The 12,699-nt window shown below is 33.1% G+C and overlaps 1 protein-coding gene across 1 annotated transcript in view; it reads right to left on the bottom strand.

Annotated features, from left to right (window-relative positions):
• Window positions 1-12,699, bottom strand: part of klhl10 (kelch-like protein 10) — a 70,152-nt gene that overhangs the window by 15,025 nt on the left and 42,428 nt on the right. The window contains exons 8-9 of the mRNA XM_085812919.1: window positions 9,045-9,377; window positions 5,855-6,172 (exon numbers count right to left, since the gene is read on the bottom strand). Of these exons, the coding sequence (XP_085669045.1) occupies window positions 5,858-6,172; window positions 9,045-9,377 (648 nt within the window). The 3' untranslated portion in view covers window positions 5,855-5,857. The remainder of the gene's footprint in view (window positions 1-5,854; window positions 6,173-9,044; window positions 9,378-12,699) is intronic.

Raw genomic sequence — 12,699 nt, 5'->3', positions numbered from 1 at the left:
ATCAAAACCTTAATCGGAACTTAAGAACAATATATTTCAATCATTTTAAAAGCAAAAAATGCACAATTTACTAGCAAATAAGAATAAAAAAATGAGCTCACCGAGTCGGGTAACAGAGTAGGTGTATATATGTACTTTTGATGAGGCCGATTGCAACCAAAAAGGGAGGTGCACAACTACATTTCATAGCAGTCTCATATACAAAATTTCAACGTTATGAGGTTACTCGTTTTATTATAGGAGATACATACATACCTACTTACATACATACAGACGTCATGAAAAAAATCTTTTCTGAATCTATTTTACAATTCGTTTTGGGAAAAGGGGGCCTTTATTCTGCCAGTACGTACAGATGACACGCAATGGCATCGTTCAAATGGATTCGAGAACGGTCAAAATGGATATTTTCATTGAAACATGATAACCGAAATTTTCCGTGATTACAATACTTCCTTTACTCGTACAAGGAAATTAAAACGATAGGCAGACACGCATTTAGTAAAACAAGCATTACAAGTAACAGTGCGTAACCTGTAATGTAACCGTAACAGTGCGTAACCTGTAATGCATTCAAGCATTACAGGTTACGCACTGTTACGTTAGATAAAGTATTACACGGAGTACAAGTTCGTGCTTCATTTGTGACTCTTACATTAACAGTGACTTTTATGCTGCTGTGTGCGTTCGGCGTATTTCCATATTTAGCATTTGGGATAAGAAACAATATGATAAGATAATAACAAAATATGATAAGATAATAATAAAATATGATAAGATAATAATAATAAAATAATAATAAAGAAATAAAAATAAGAATACAGCGAAAACATAACCAAAAAAAAGCACGAAAAGAATAAATTATATGTAATAGGATTAATACTATTCTTGCGCATGCAATATATTGTACAAGAACATAAACAGTACTTGTACTTTAATACAGATGAATTAAAAAGTCTAACTGATACAATAGCATTGTTTCAAGCAAATAACTAAAACATATTATTATACTGATAAATGAGATGCTTAACTAACAAAGCTGCTTGCTGTCAATGATAAAAACAACTGACTTAACTAAGTTAACTCTAATAAGTGGCAAGTTATGGCCTCTGTCAATGATTAACACAGTAGGCTTATGATCTGTCAATGATTAACACAGTGTTATGATAAAGTTAACTGCGATGACTGATGGAATCGGAGTTAATTTTATCATTTTGATATTGTTATCAAATTTATTGTTATAGTCCCGTTCGTTTGTATGCTAAAACATGTAAAATACATCTCTTATTGTATATCTTATCTATTTATTATTGTAATCAACAATACTTTTCATATCATCAAAATATTACGGAATGAATATTTACGATTGAAATAATGCCATCAAATAAAAGATAAAATATTTGAATACGATCGAAATACAGTGTAAAAATTCTCAAGGAATCGTCAGCTCTACGAATCTTGATTTTGAACATTTATGTCTTGGAACTGCTTCTCGGAAAAGATAATAAAGAACTGTTTTTTAAACATGCCATTCCTTTAATAAATGATAAAATAAAGAAAGTTGAATAACTAAAAACGTCTGTAACTAAAGTAAATTTTGAGTAATTTAACACTTCGGTGGACATTAATGAAAAGCCTGAAGTAAAGCTCAGTAAATAAACCTCATCAATGATAGAAGATGGTGATATCTGCCTGTCGCTTTCTGAACCAAATTTCCAGAAACACCATAAATATGAAGAATTTATAAATGAACTTTTGAGTAACAATCCCAGATAATTAACTACTAATGTCTTTCTTCCTTAACTGAAATTATAAAATCTAGCCTTTTTAGGACACATGCACTAAACTAGATCCTACAAATGAACTCAGCGAATTCTCGCAAAGGCGTGAAGTAATTAGCAGCACTGAAGAAGTGTGAAAAATAACATCTATTAATTCAAACTAAGAACAGAAGGCACGATATTCGTACTTTACAATAACATCGACAACTTGTGGTGGAACTTAAATGTTATAATATAAATTAATCCTAGACTAAATAGAATAGTGCTAGATTAGCACATTACGTTACGGCTAGCTCTGAATAAACTCAGATATTCACCTGTTTAAATACTCACTTCACTTAACTTTAAATTTACATACTGGCGAGGATATGCGAGGGGAAATTGAGGAGTTCAGGAAAGATAACAAAAATTTGAATAATATGTTAATTTTAACTAAGGGAAACACTTCAAAATACTGTGAGTTTAAGTACTGATATATTTCTAAATATATTTATTATTAAATTAAAGTTAACAGATAGATTGAAAGATGTTTTTCTCATCGCTTAATATTATTATTTGTATTTGTTATTCAATGTAATCAAAATAGTCATGGACAAATGTGATCACATTAAGCGGTATACTGAATGAATAAATAAAATTTAACTCAAAGTAAAATCTAACGGAACTTTATTAAACACTACTTTTCATTATGCAACTAAAAACCGTATAAATAAATAAGTTAATAATAACTATTGGGATATATCCTCGACTATCACTATTGGGATTGGCTGCTAAGTGACGGTGACTATGTGATTACAATTTCAGAAAAATATATTCGGAGATGCAACACAGCTGCTTCGGAAGACAGCAACCAATTAACACCTTTAACACATACCAAAATCCTTGACTTTCAACTCTATAAGCGGCCCTTTCGACTAGCAGCAGTGCCGATTCAAATTGCATCTTATTTTTAAACTACACTACTCGCAGTATAATTTGTGTAGCTCTGTGTCTAAATAATGTAACGATATATACAAATTAGCGAAATTAACTGAGTAGTAATCGCCAAATTTTCAGATCGTGCCAAATTCCGGCAGCTATGTTCATAACGAATCTTCATTTATGAGATATCGCCATTTTCATTTGTATTCTGTGTTTCAACTATAGACAAATCTTGATATTTTTATATTAACTTAACTAATCGCTATGCGTCTAGCCTTCGTCTGGCTTTTAAATGTACCGCAAAAATGCCGAAAGTGAACACCAAACATTAAATTCAAAAACTGCACAGAATTTTACTCTTCAGAACAACTTTATCAAAAAAAAAAACCATAAATTTCAATAAAATGTATTGCATATAAAACAATTTACAATGAACTAAACAATATCCTTTAACACAAATATTAATTATCCTAATAAATAAATTAACCAACTTCCCGCTGCCTTCTCGCGACAAACGTCCAGTATCCAAAAGAAACATTTCATTTAAAAACTGCGCAGAATTATCTCTCTCATTTTTCCGAGTGGCAACAGTGCTCATATCAGCACGTGCCATTGTTGCTGATATAATGAGAGAGAATTATCGATTTGAGGCGATTTCATCGAAAAACACATTAAAAAACTTAAATTTAAAAAAACTTAATTAAATCTATTATTAGAATAGGCCTTCTTTCTCATTTTAATTTGTTAGTCAACAGTACAATAGGAAATTAATTGACGGTACCACCTCATTGACGATTAAAGGTACTGTAGGTAATTATAGCGTTGCTCCTAAATTCATTGCCAATACCTTTCAAAACCTGTATGGAGCCGTTTTAAATAAATTTCCTAACTTGAAATCCAGCATACAAAATGATAAAATTGAAGACAATGATGTGCAGTATTTCTTCAAAACCAAAGGAAACCACGTATACTGTAAAGTATCACATATACAGTATACACTATGGAACTCCATATGCACTACATATACCACATATACTCCATAGATACCACATATACTGTATATACTATACTCCAATATACAATATATTTCATATACAGTGAAACCTCGTTACAACAATATTTTAGGGACCAAATAAATATATTGTTGTAGAGAGGCATATTGTTATATCAAGGGCCCACATATTTTGAGCATTTAATAAGAGATTTTTTTATTATTATTATTAATTTAAGGTGCATAACATACTACTTTTAAGTCTATATTTAGAAGAAATTAATTTGCAAAATACTAATAATAGTGGTTTAAATACTAAAAAAATAAATAAATAAGATAAATTCAGAAAATAAGCACAGAAATATTCACATACCTGAAAACACTTTTTATTGAAAATAATCCAATATTTTTGTTTGTTTATTGATCCACAATGAGTCTTAATAGACGGAACAAATAACAAAAGAAAACGAAAAAAAAAAAAGCATTTGAAAATCAAAATATTATTATAAAGGGAGAAAATAATACTGAAATTTAGATTGAAAAAATCGTTTTACAGAGGTTTATTGTTCTAGAGAATATAGCAATATTGAGGGGAGATTAACATTAGTTTATATGCAAAATCACCTGGACCACAAAACATTATTGTAGTAGAGGGAGTTATTGTTGTATCGGGTATCGTTGTAGCGAGAGTTTACTGTATACTGGAAACCACATATACTGTATACTTTGTCCAGAAAGGTTGATTGCTGCGAAAAAGGAATTCAATTATATGCTTCAAGAAGGTCTCTGCAGACCATCCGAAAGCAACTGGTCAAGTCCATTACAAAAGTCCGGTGAATTAAAAAAAACTTTAAGTTTAAAACTTAAACTTTAAAAAAGTCCGGTGAATGAAGTCATTAAGTGGACGGTGCTTACCGTGCACTTAATAACACCTTACCAGACCTTAATGCAAACACCTTACCAGACCATTGCCCACTACCATTTCTAATGGACTACAAATATCCTGCATGGAAGAACGATTTTTTTCAACCATAGATTTGATCAGGGCCTACCAACAGATCCCTGCTCACGAAGATGATATTTCCCAAGACCTCCACCATAATACCTTTCGGACTTTTGAATTTCCTTATATGACATTTGCTCTACGCAACGCTGCACAAACCTTCAAAAGATTTATGAACGTCCTGCTGAGCGGCCAAGACATTTTGTACTGCTGTATGGATGACATTCTCATTGCTTCTCCAGACAGAGAAACACACAAAAAATATCTTGAATTATGAATTAGACTTCAGATGGTTCAGTAATTACGGACTAAGCATAAACATTACAGAATGTAAAATTGATCTGAGCAAAGTTAAATTTTTAGGCTGTAAAATATCAGCGGAAGGAATTAAACTTCTTCCATCAAAAGCTGATATAACTAAACAATGTTATGAATCAGAATCCTTCATAAGCTTACGCAGATTTGGGGGAATGGTAAACTTTTACCATCGCTTCGTACCATGCAGACTGAATCAATCGTGTCTTTTTAATTTTTCGGTCGTATTTTGCTTTTTTATTTGTTATAGTTGAAGACGATATCAGGAAAGCTGCAGAAATATTGGTTGGTTAGCCTCCTGGATTCCAGGGGCTTTGATAACAGGATCAGTGCGGACATCTAAAATCTCCTGACACTGGTCGTGAAGTTATGGCTTTTGCAATGTCAAATCTCTATTTGACAGTCATTACTGAACACGTTATTGCTTCTGTAATGTTTGAGCATTACATCTCGGACCTTGTAACAACTCGAAGATTGTGACTTGTGAGGGGACTACGCACATGAATTTCACAACCAGATGGCCATATCAGGCTCTCCTTTTACCTTGGAGTGTGTTTAGCTTCCTGGTCGTTGTAAGTCAATTAACGATAAAGTTCACGAACTGTTTACTTTCAAACTGATATGCTTATCTAAAACCTATTATTATATTTATAATGATATTTTTAAAAAAATATTTTATAAATGATGTTAAGTAAAATGTTAACTCGCCTTCGTACTGATAAACTTTCCCATCTAAGTAATAATTATAAATAATTTTTAAACTGCTACATATAACCTTACATTTTAAAATGAAATTCAGATTAGGAAATATTCATGGAAACAATACTGAATATTTTAACTCACTTCTTATTCTGGTTCGTTAATATCCAGTTCATCTGTCTCACCATCTTCTAAGGCTTGGTAGCGGTTTCTTGCTTGTTCGATTGCTTGTTGTTGTATGAGTTTTTGTCTCTTTTCCTCCAATAAGCCATTTCTATTCTTATGAATGTAATCGTCAACGTTCGGTAGCCCTGGAATGACGCAAGCTGCTAAAGCAGATCGGTAGGTACTCATGTCCGTTGCTTCATACCACTCGCCAGCCTCCTCGTCGAAGCACTCGACATGGAAGATTGTCGTTACACCATTGAAACCGCCGATCACGAAAATCATGTCATCGATCACCTATAAATATCATACTGGATTTAATCATCTTGTTGTAAAATTATATATATTTTATTTCAATATTAATAATGATGAGGTTAATGTTTTACTTGTTTTACTTTAACTGTCATCCATCCCATTCCGTAAAGATGTATGTAAGATGGAATAAAATTAGATTATCATGGTGTCCAAACTTGCATTTATTGCTTTGCAAAATAAAGACTAATAGCAAACCTTATGATTTAAATCTGAAGTACCTGAAGTACACCTCATCCAGTTTTGAAGCTCATCATTGGTCTCGAATGTTTGATCTCTAGCCAGTTCTTCAATTCAGGAAAGAGGTGAAAATCAAGCGCTCTAAGTCGGGGTTACATGCCCGGATAATTAAACATATCGCTCCAGAATATCTCTGACTAAACACCCAATGATTTTTACCTCTTCCGTTAACTGAAGAACTTGCTAAGAGGACAAATATTCCAGATCTAAGAAAAGCTTTAGGCCCATCTTACATCACTGTTAACGATGTTTTTAGAAGAGGGGGATCAGAAAGCTTCTCCACTGGTATAAAAATATCTGAATCTTATTGGCGAAAAGTAACCATATTTTTACACAACTTTTGATAATAAACTCATTTTGTTCTTTACTCTTGTCTTATGGTCCATCGGAGGTACAAAACAAAATAGCTGTCGTTAATTCTTTTTTAAAATTTCTATATAGGATTGGTTTTTCCATCCTCTCCATTGCGTCCTGCCAAAATCCGGGGCACCATTTGAGATCGTCACGGCCCTGCCCGCATGATACACTAAACAAAAGACCTTTTCGGCCGTGCTTTAAAGTATTTGCTCACCTTTACCTTAGAAAGTCTCATGCAAAAGCATTCTTTCCCAGACAGCTAGATATCAAACGTGGTTTCAAATAATTTGAATAGGAGGAGTAATATAACGATTTTATTTTCCAATAAATCTAATTTCCAAAATAAAAGATGATATAATTAAACTGCGTCATTAGAGATAACTTACTCAATTAAAGTACTCTACGTTCAAATCTAAAACTAATTGACGCTATAATTTTCAATACTGCAGGGCTGAGATGCAAATGTTGAAGTAAAATATGCTTACTAAATCTAAAATTAAACCATTTTTCGTGGCTATTTTATCAGATTCCTTAAATCATACTGATTATTCAAAAACATTGATAGAGAGATTGCTTTGTAGTATACAAGCAGCAGTGAATACAAATATTTGCATTATCATCCCAGTACTCATGTTATCAGTGCTCGTTTTAAAGAGCATTGATAATATGAGTATCAAAATTTAACATTTTTAATATAAAAAACATAAATAACGCTGCATACTTTTTACATTTCCTTAATAAACTTGGTTGAATTAAGAAAGAAATATTGCTATTGTTGTGGCTGATATAACTTGTATGACTTACTCATAAAAAAACCTATGAATTTTATACTGGCAAGGAGTGCAAGATTGCTTCTATCTTTGGCATGAGCCTTGAGCACCATATAAGTGACAATATGACTTCGCTCAGTTCCACCCCAGTTTTGAAGTACATCACCCCGGGGAAAGGTCTGAGAGCCTCCCACTCCACTTCCGCTCCCTCGAAACTATTTCAGAGGACTTTCGACTCGCCGTATATTATGAGTGCCCCCCCCCATATGCGCACACACTGTACATATACAAATAATGCCTTATTCAAGATTCGAAACAGTGTCTTTCGGTATGGCAGTCACTATTTCTAACCACTATGCTGTATGAGCAGCTAACGAGAAGTAAGAATGGTGACAACAAGTAGAACACTGTCCTCGTATCTGGTGTTCATTAATTTAGATAAGCGCATTGCTTATCTTCAGTGCTGCGGTATAATATAAATTTTAGATATGAAGCGTACTGGAACGAAATATGAAATTCAAAAATAAAACGGCGTTAATAAGTGGTTTCATATCAGTGGAACAAGCTGAATAAGTTTAATGTCATGTTGGAAAATGCTTACTTTTAAAAATTGTTGGGTTCTTTTATAATCTAGTAAAATAATAAATTGAACTTAAACATCGTTTGGCTTCTATTAAGTAAGTATTCTTTTTCACTTACTATTATTTCTAATTTAAACATTGTGACCATTTTTGCAAAATATTCATTTATTTAATATAGAGACTACAAAAGTAAATATTGAATATCTAATTTCCAAGGACCATACACCGTATTTTCTAGCGTATTTTTTCCTCTAGCTTTTTATGGCAAGGTTCTTGCAATTTTCTCCAAATTTTAAAATGAATTCGTCAACGCAGTGATTATTTTCATCTTACTAGCAACGACAAAACCTCAAAACTCCTGCACACGCCCAAACTTTTCTTTCTAAATGTTGACCTTTACGTCATCGTAATACAAGAACCGGCCAACCCCCGAAAAGCTGACTTGAACTGACATTCAGTCTACGATTCTCCATTACACTTTCACTTTCTCTAATTATTTATGGATGATTTGGCGCATAACGAGTAGCAAAGACAATAATAAAAATAAGTGACCTTTGAGTTACAGGAAAATAGAAATGAAGGCAGCTTACTAAATACTAAATATTAATATTACTATATATTCTCATTGGAATGTAAATTTCACTTAAGTAAATAATATTGTGGTATTTAACTGTAGTTTATCCATCACTACTAAATGTTATGACTACTATTATGTTCTTATTCCGTCGCCCATGTCCTTCAGAAATTAAATTATTCACATAATTCTCCTCTCTCGATTTTCGGACGATAAAATTAGTAAAAAAAGTGCGGACATACGCATGAAAATACATTATTTATTAGTGATGACGGGCTCTGTACTTTACCTTTTCGTAAAAAATGTAAATATATCAATCAATTGCTTTTACAAACCTCGACAGCAAAGTTGCTCCTCGGATTGAACATGTCCGGGATCGCTGTCCATTGATCGGTCTCTGGATCATACTTCTCGCCATTCACAAGCCTCGAAATGCCATTAAACCCGCCCAGTGCAAATATGGAGCCATGGTGAGAGATAACTGATACTCCTGACCTCCTGTTTCTCATGGACTGCACAAGAGTCCACTGATCTGTTCGAGGACAATAAAATTCACTAGAAGAAAGGCATTCGCTACCGTTGAAGCCACCAACCACATAAATATTACCATTCAAGGTGGAGGCGCTAGCATCGCTTCTCTGGATGTTCATGGGTGTTATGAAGCTCCACTGGAAAGAAAAACATTTTAATCTTTACACATTTTGAAAATGAGCAACAAAATTACAATTTAGGAGGTTTCTCACGTGCCTGTAACGTGTATGCTTAAGTATGTGCGATATTAAACAATCCTTTGTCTTTTATTTCATTTTTAGGGAGCTACACATAGGGAAATAATGCCCTTCTCCTTATCCTAGACGTGGCGAAAGCATTCAACCGAGTCGTCTGGTATAAAGGGCTGATCTATAAACTGATCAAGATGAACTTTAGTCGGGAAGTTAATCTTCTTCTCAAATCCTCCATTACTCACAGAACTTTAAGTGCCATTCAAGTAAATGTCTATTCAGCCTTGAAAAAAATCACTGCAGGAGTGCCCCAGGGTTCCTGACTTGAACCCATTTTCTACTTCAGTTACGTAATCGATTTTAACAGAGATGAACTGGATCAACACAACTACACGTTAGCTTGCTATGCCGACGATACGGCGGTAGCCGTGAGTTCTATCTAAACCAATGCCATGTCCAAATTCCAAGATTTTGTTTTAGATATTGAGAACTAATGCAGAAAATGAAGAATTAGTCCAAATGGCTCAAGGTCTAAGCTTCTATTGGTAAGGAGGCCCAAGATTTAGAATATAGTACAGTCAAAAGTCGTTAATCCGGACTCCTCGGGACTTCGGCGATTCCGGATTATCGATTTTTCCGGATTATAGATCATCAGTTTAAATCTCGTAAGATGGCATGCAGAAATTACAAAATTAAAAATATGAAACCGTAATTTATGAAATAAAGAACAATTATGATCTAAAGGGTATCAAAATTTACAAAAAGAAAAAGCTTAATATTTATTTGTTTACTTTATTAAACATTTCCTTCAATGTAAGTTGCTTCGTTTCATGTGATAATACTTTCTCTTTAATTCTATTAAACAGACATAATTTCTTGTTTAGTTACAAAGTTCCGCTGTTCAAGTCCTATAATTGCTGTGTTGAGAATACCGACTAATTTTTCAATCGAAATGTTTTCGTTTTCAATAACCTCTGGGTCACTTTCTTCACTATCGGAAGCGAATTGTAATGACGAGGAACTTGATTTAAATCACATCAAAGACGGAGTACATCGAGATAAAATACTGCACTTAGTACGGAATTATAAACCAAATAAAATAAAAAATCTGCCCTGAAGATAAGGATAGTGCTGACAGATTAACTTCCAATCCGCCGCGTGAAATTGATAAACAGATTTCAGATTTCAAAACATACTTTCGCTTTGTAGATACAAATTACATATTAGTAAATATATATCGGAAATTCTATTTGACATAATCTTTCTAATCTATCATAATCTAATAATGACGTTTCTGCCCCCCCTCTGCCGCAGAGCAGCGTGAAATTGATAAACAGATTTCGGATTTCAAAACATACTTTCGCTTTGTAGTAAATATATATCGGAAATTCTATTTGACATAATCGAAAATTCAAGCTTACTTTTATAAAATTGCTCTAACAGTCTGCAAAAAATAATAAGCCGGATCCAATTCGAAGATTAAGGAACAACGCAATCTGCAACATTAACTGAATTAGATAACTTTAGCTTAGCGTATAACTCCGTTACACATTAAACGCGCATGCGCACAAACATATTCGCAGCCGTAAGTGTCTTACGCGTTCTCGTAAACGCCTGTGCGCATGCGTGAACGCGACGCATGCGCAGAAAGTTTGTAGCTTTGAGGTCCGGATTATAGATCATTCCGGATTATGGGTGTCCAAATTAACGACTTTTGACTGCATTGAATTACTTCTGCTTAATCTGCGAAATTGTGAACCGTTCATATAATGTATGTTATCTAGGGATTATCATTAACCGAAGGCTAATGGACTTGCCATATTAAGCATGCCGTAGAAAAAGGCCTGTGGTATCGTCAACCAATTTTCTGAACTCCTTGAAAATTAATTTGGACTATCTTACAACAAAAAGAAGTATATACCTATGCATTATAAGGCCAATACTCTGCTACGCATCTTCAGTCTGGGCGTCAGCTTCAAAGGCAGACTTCCACAAATTTCAAGTAGTACAGAATAAGATTCTGAGAGGAATTGTAAATGCATATTACCTGGTTAGAAATAAACTGATCCACGATGACTTGAAAAGCTACTCTGTTACTGGACCACATTACTACACTTAATAAGCGTTTTGAAAAACTGATAAGTTATCAAACAAAACAGTTATCTGCTACTGCTAAGTTATCAAATCATTCCAGAAAATAATTTGATCAGACAATTTGCTACTTATATGTTTAGAAATCACAACTTCATAATCTAGCTTTGATTGCCGACGTTTATTTATTTTCTCGCGCGGCGTGAATGTTGTCTCTCCTAGCTTTCCATTAGATGGCGCACATACAGTACCAAAGACAATGGTCTCTCCACTTTTACCTCGCTTTCTTGACCATTCCTGAAGTTTTACTTGCTAGCTCATTGATGTCATGTGCCTTCAGTAGCTTAATTTTATTATCTAGCTTATTAACGCCCCTTCCGGGGCCACATAAATAATAATTTCGTAATCAGTATCAGTAAAAATGCCGTTCTTCCCTGTCGCCTACCTTGATATTCTTCTTATCCTATTACAGAATTAAATGTTATACTTTTCCCAGAACAGTTTTAATTTGAATGAAATATTTTCTCTAATTATATTAGAAAGTAATTTTAAGATAATTCGATTTTATTTGGTTAAATTTTACAAAAATTTAAATCAAAGTTTATTGCATTATTAATATTAAAAATCACGCATTATTTATTTTCTATTCACAGAGCTTCTTTCTGAAACAATTTCTCAAATTTGAGACAATTTTCAGCTTCTGAGGCATCTTTTAAGTCAAATGCTCTATTTGATTCATTTCAAATTAGAGCACGTTTTATTTTAATAGTGAAATACGTTAAATATTGCTGCTAATTTCTGATTTCCATGTACATAACTTTCTATGAGTATTTCTGAATGGAATAAAAAACAAAGGAGATTGGTTAATATTATTCAAAACTTGAAACTGAAATATTATTTAAATAATATTAAAATAGTAAAGAAATAGTTCTTTTAATGCTCATAAAATATTTTTACCCTTGATTTCAGCATTGCACATTCTAAAAATTCTACTTTACTACCTGTTTTATAAGTACTCATGAACTGTACTTTACTACACCTTCTAACGGATTGTTTTTCAGGACGAACAACTTTTACTTGAATAATTTTATAAATATATTGTTCTACGAAATTTCAATTTATGTTTACAATAAAATGTTTAAGTCATTAAATTATTATACAAAACTTATAATCATTA

This window comes from Stegodyphus dumicola, chromosome 3, assembly GCF_044657685.1.
Source record: "Stegodyphus dumicola isolate Sdum_Otavi_A_Nest chromosome 3, ASM4465768v1".
Lineage (NCBI taxonomy): Eukaryota > Metazoa > Arthropoda > Arachnida > Araneae > Eresidae > Stegodyphus > Stegodyphus dumicola.
Note: the sequence above shows the minus strand (reverse complement) of the source record. Positions and strands in the feature narration are given on the sequence as shown.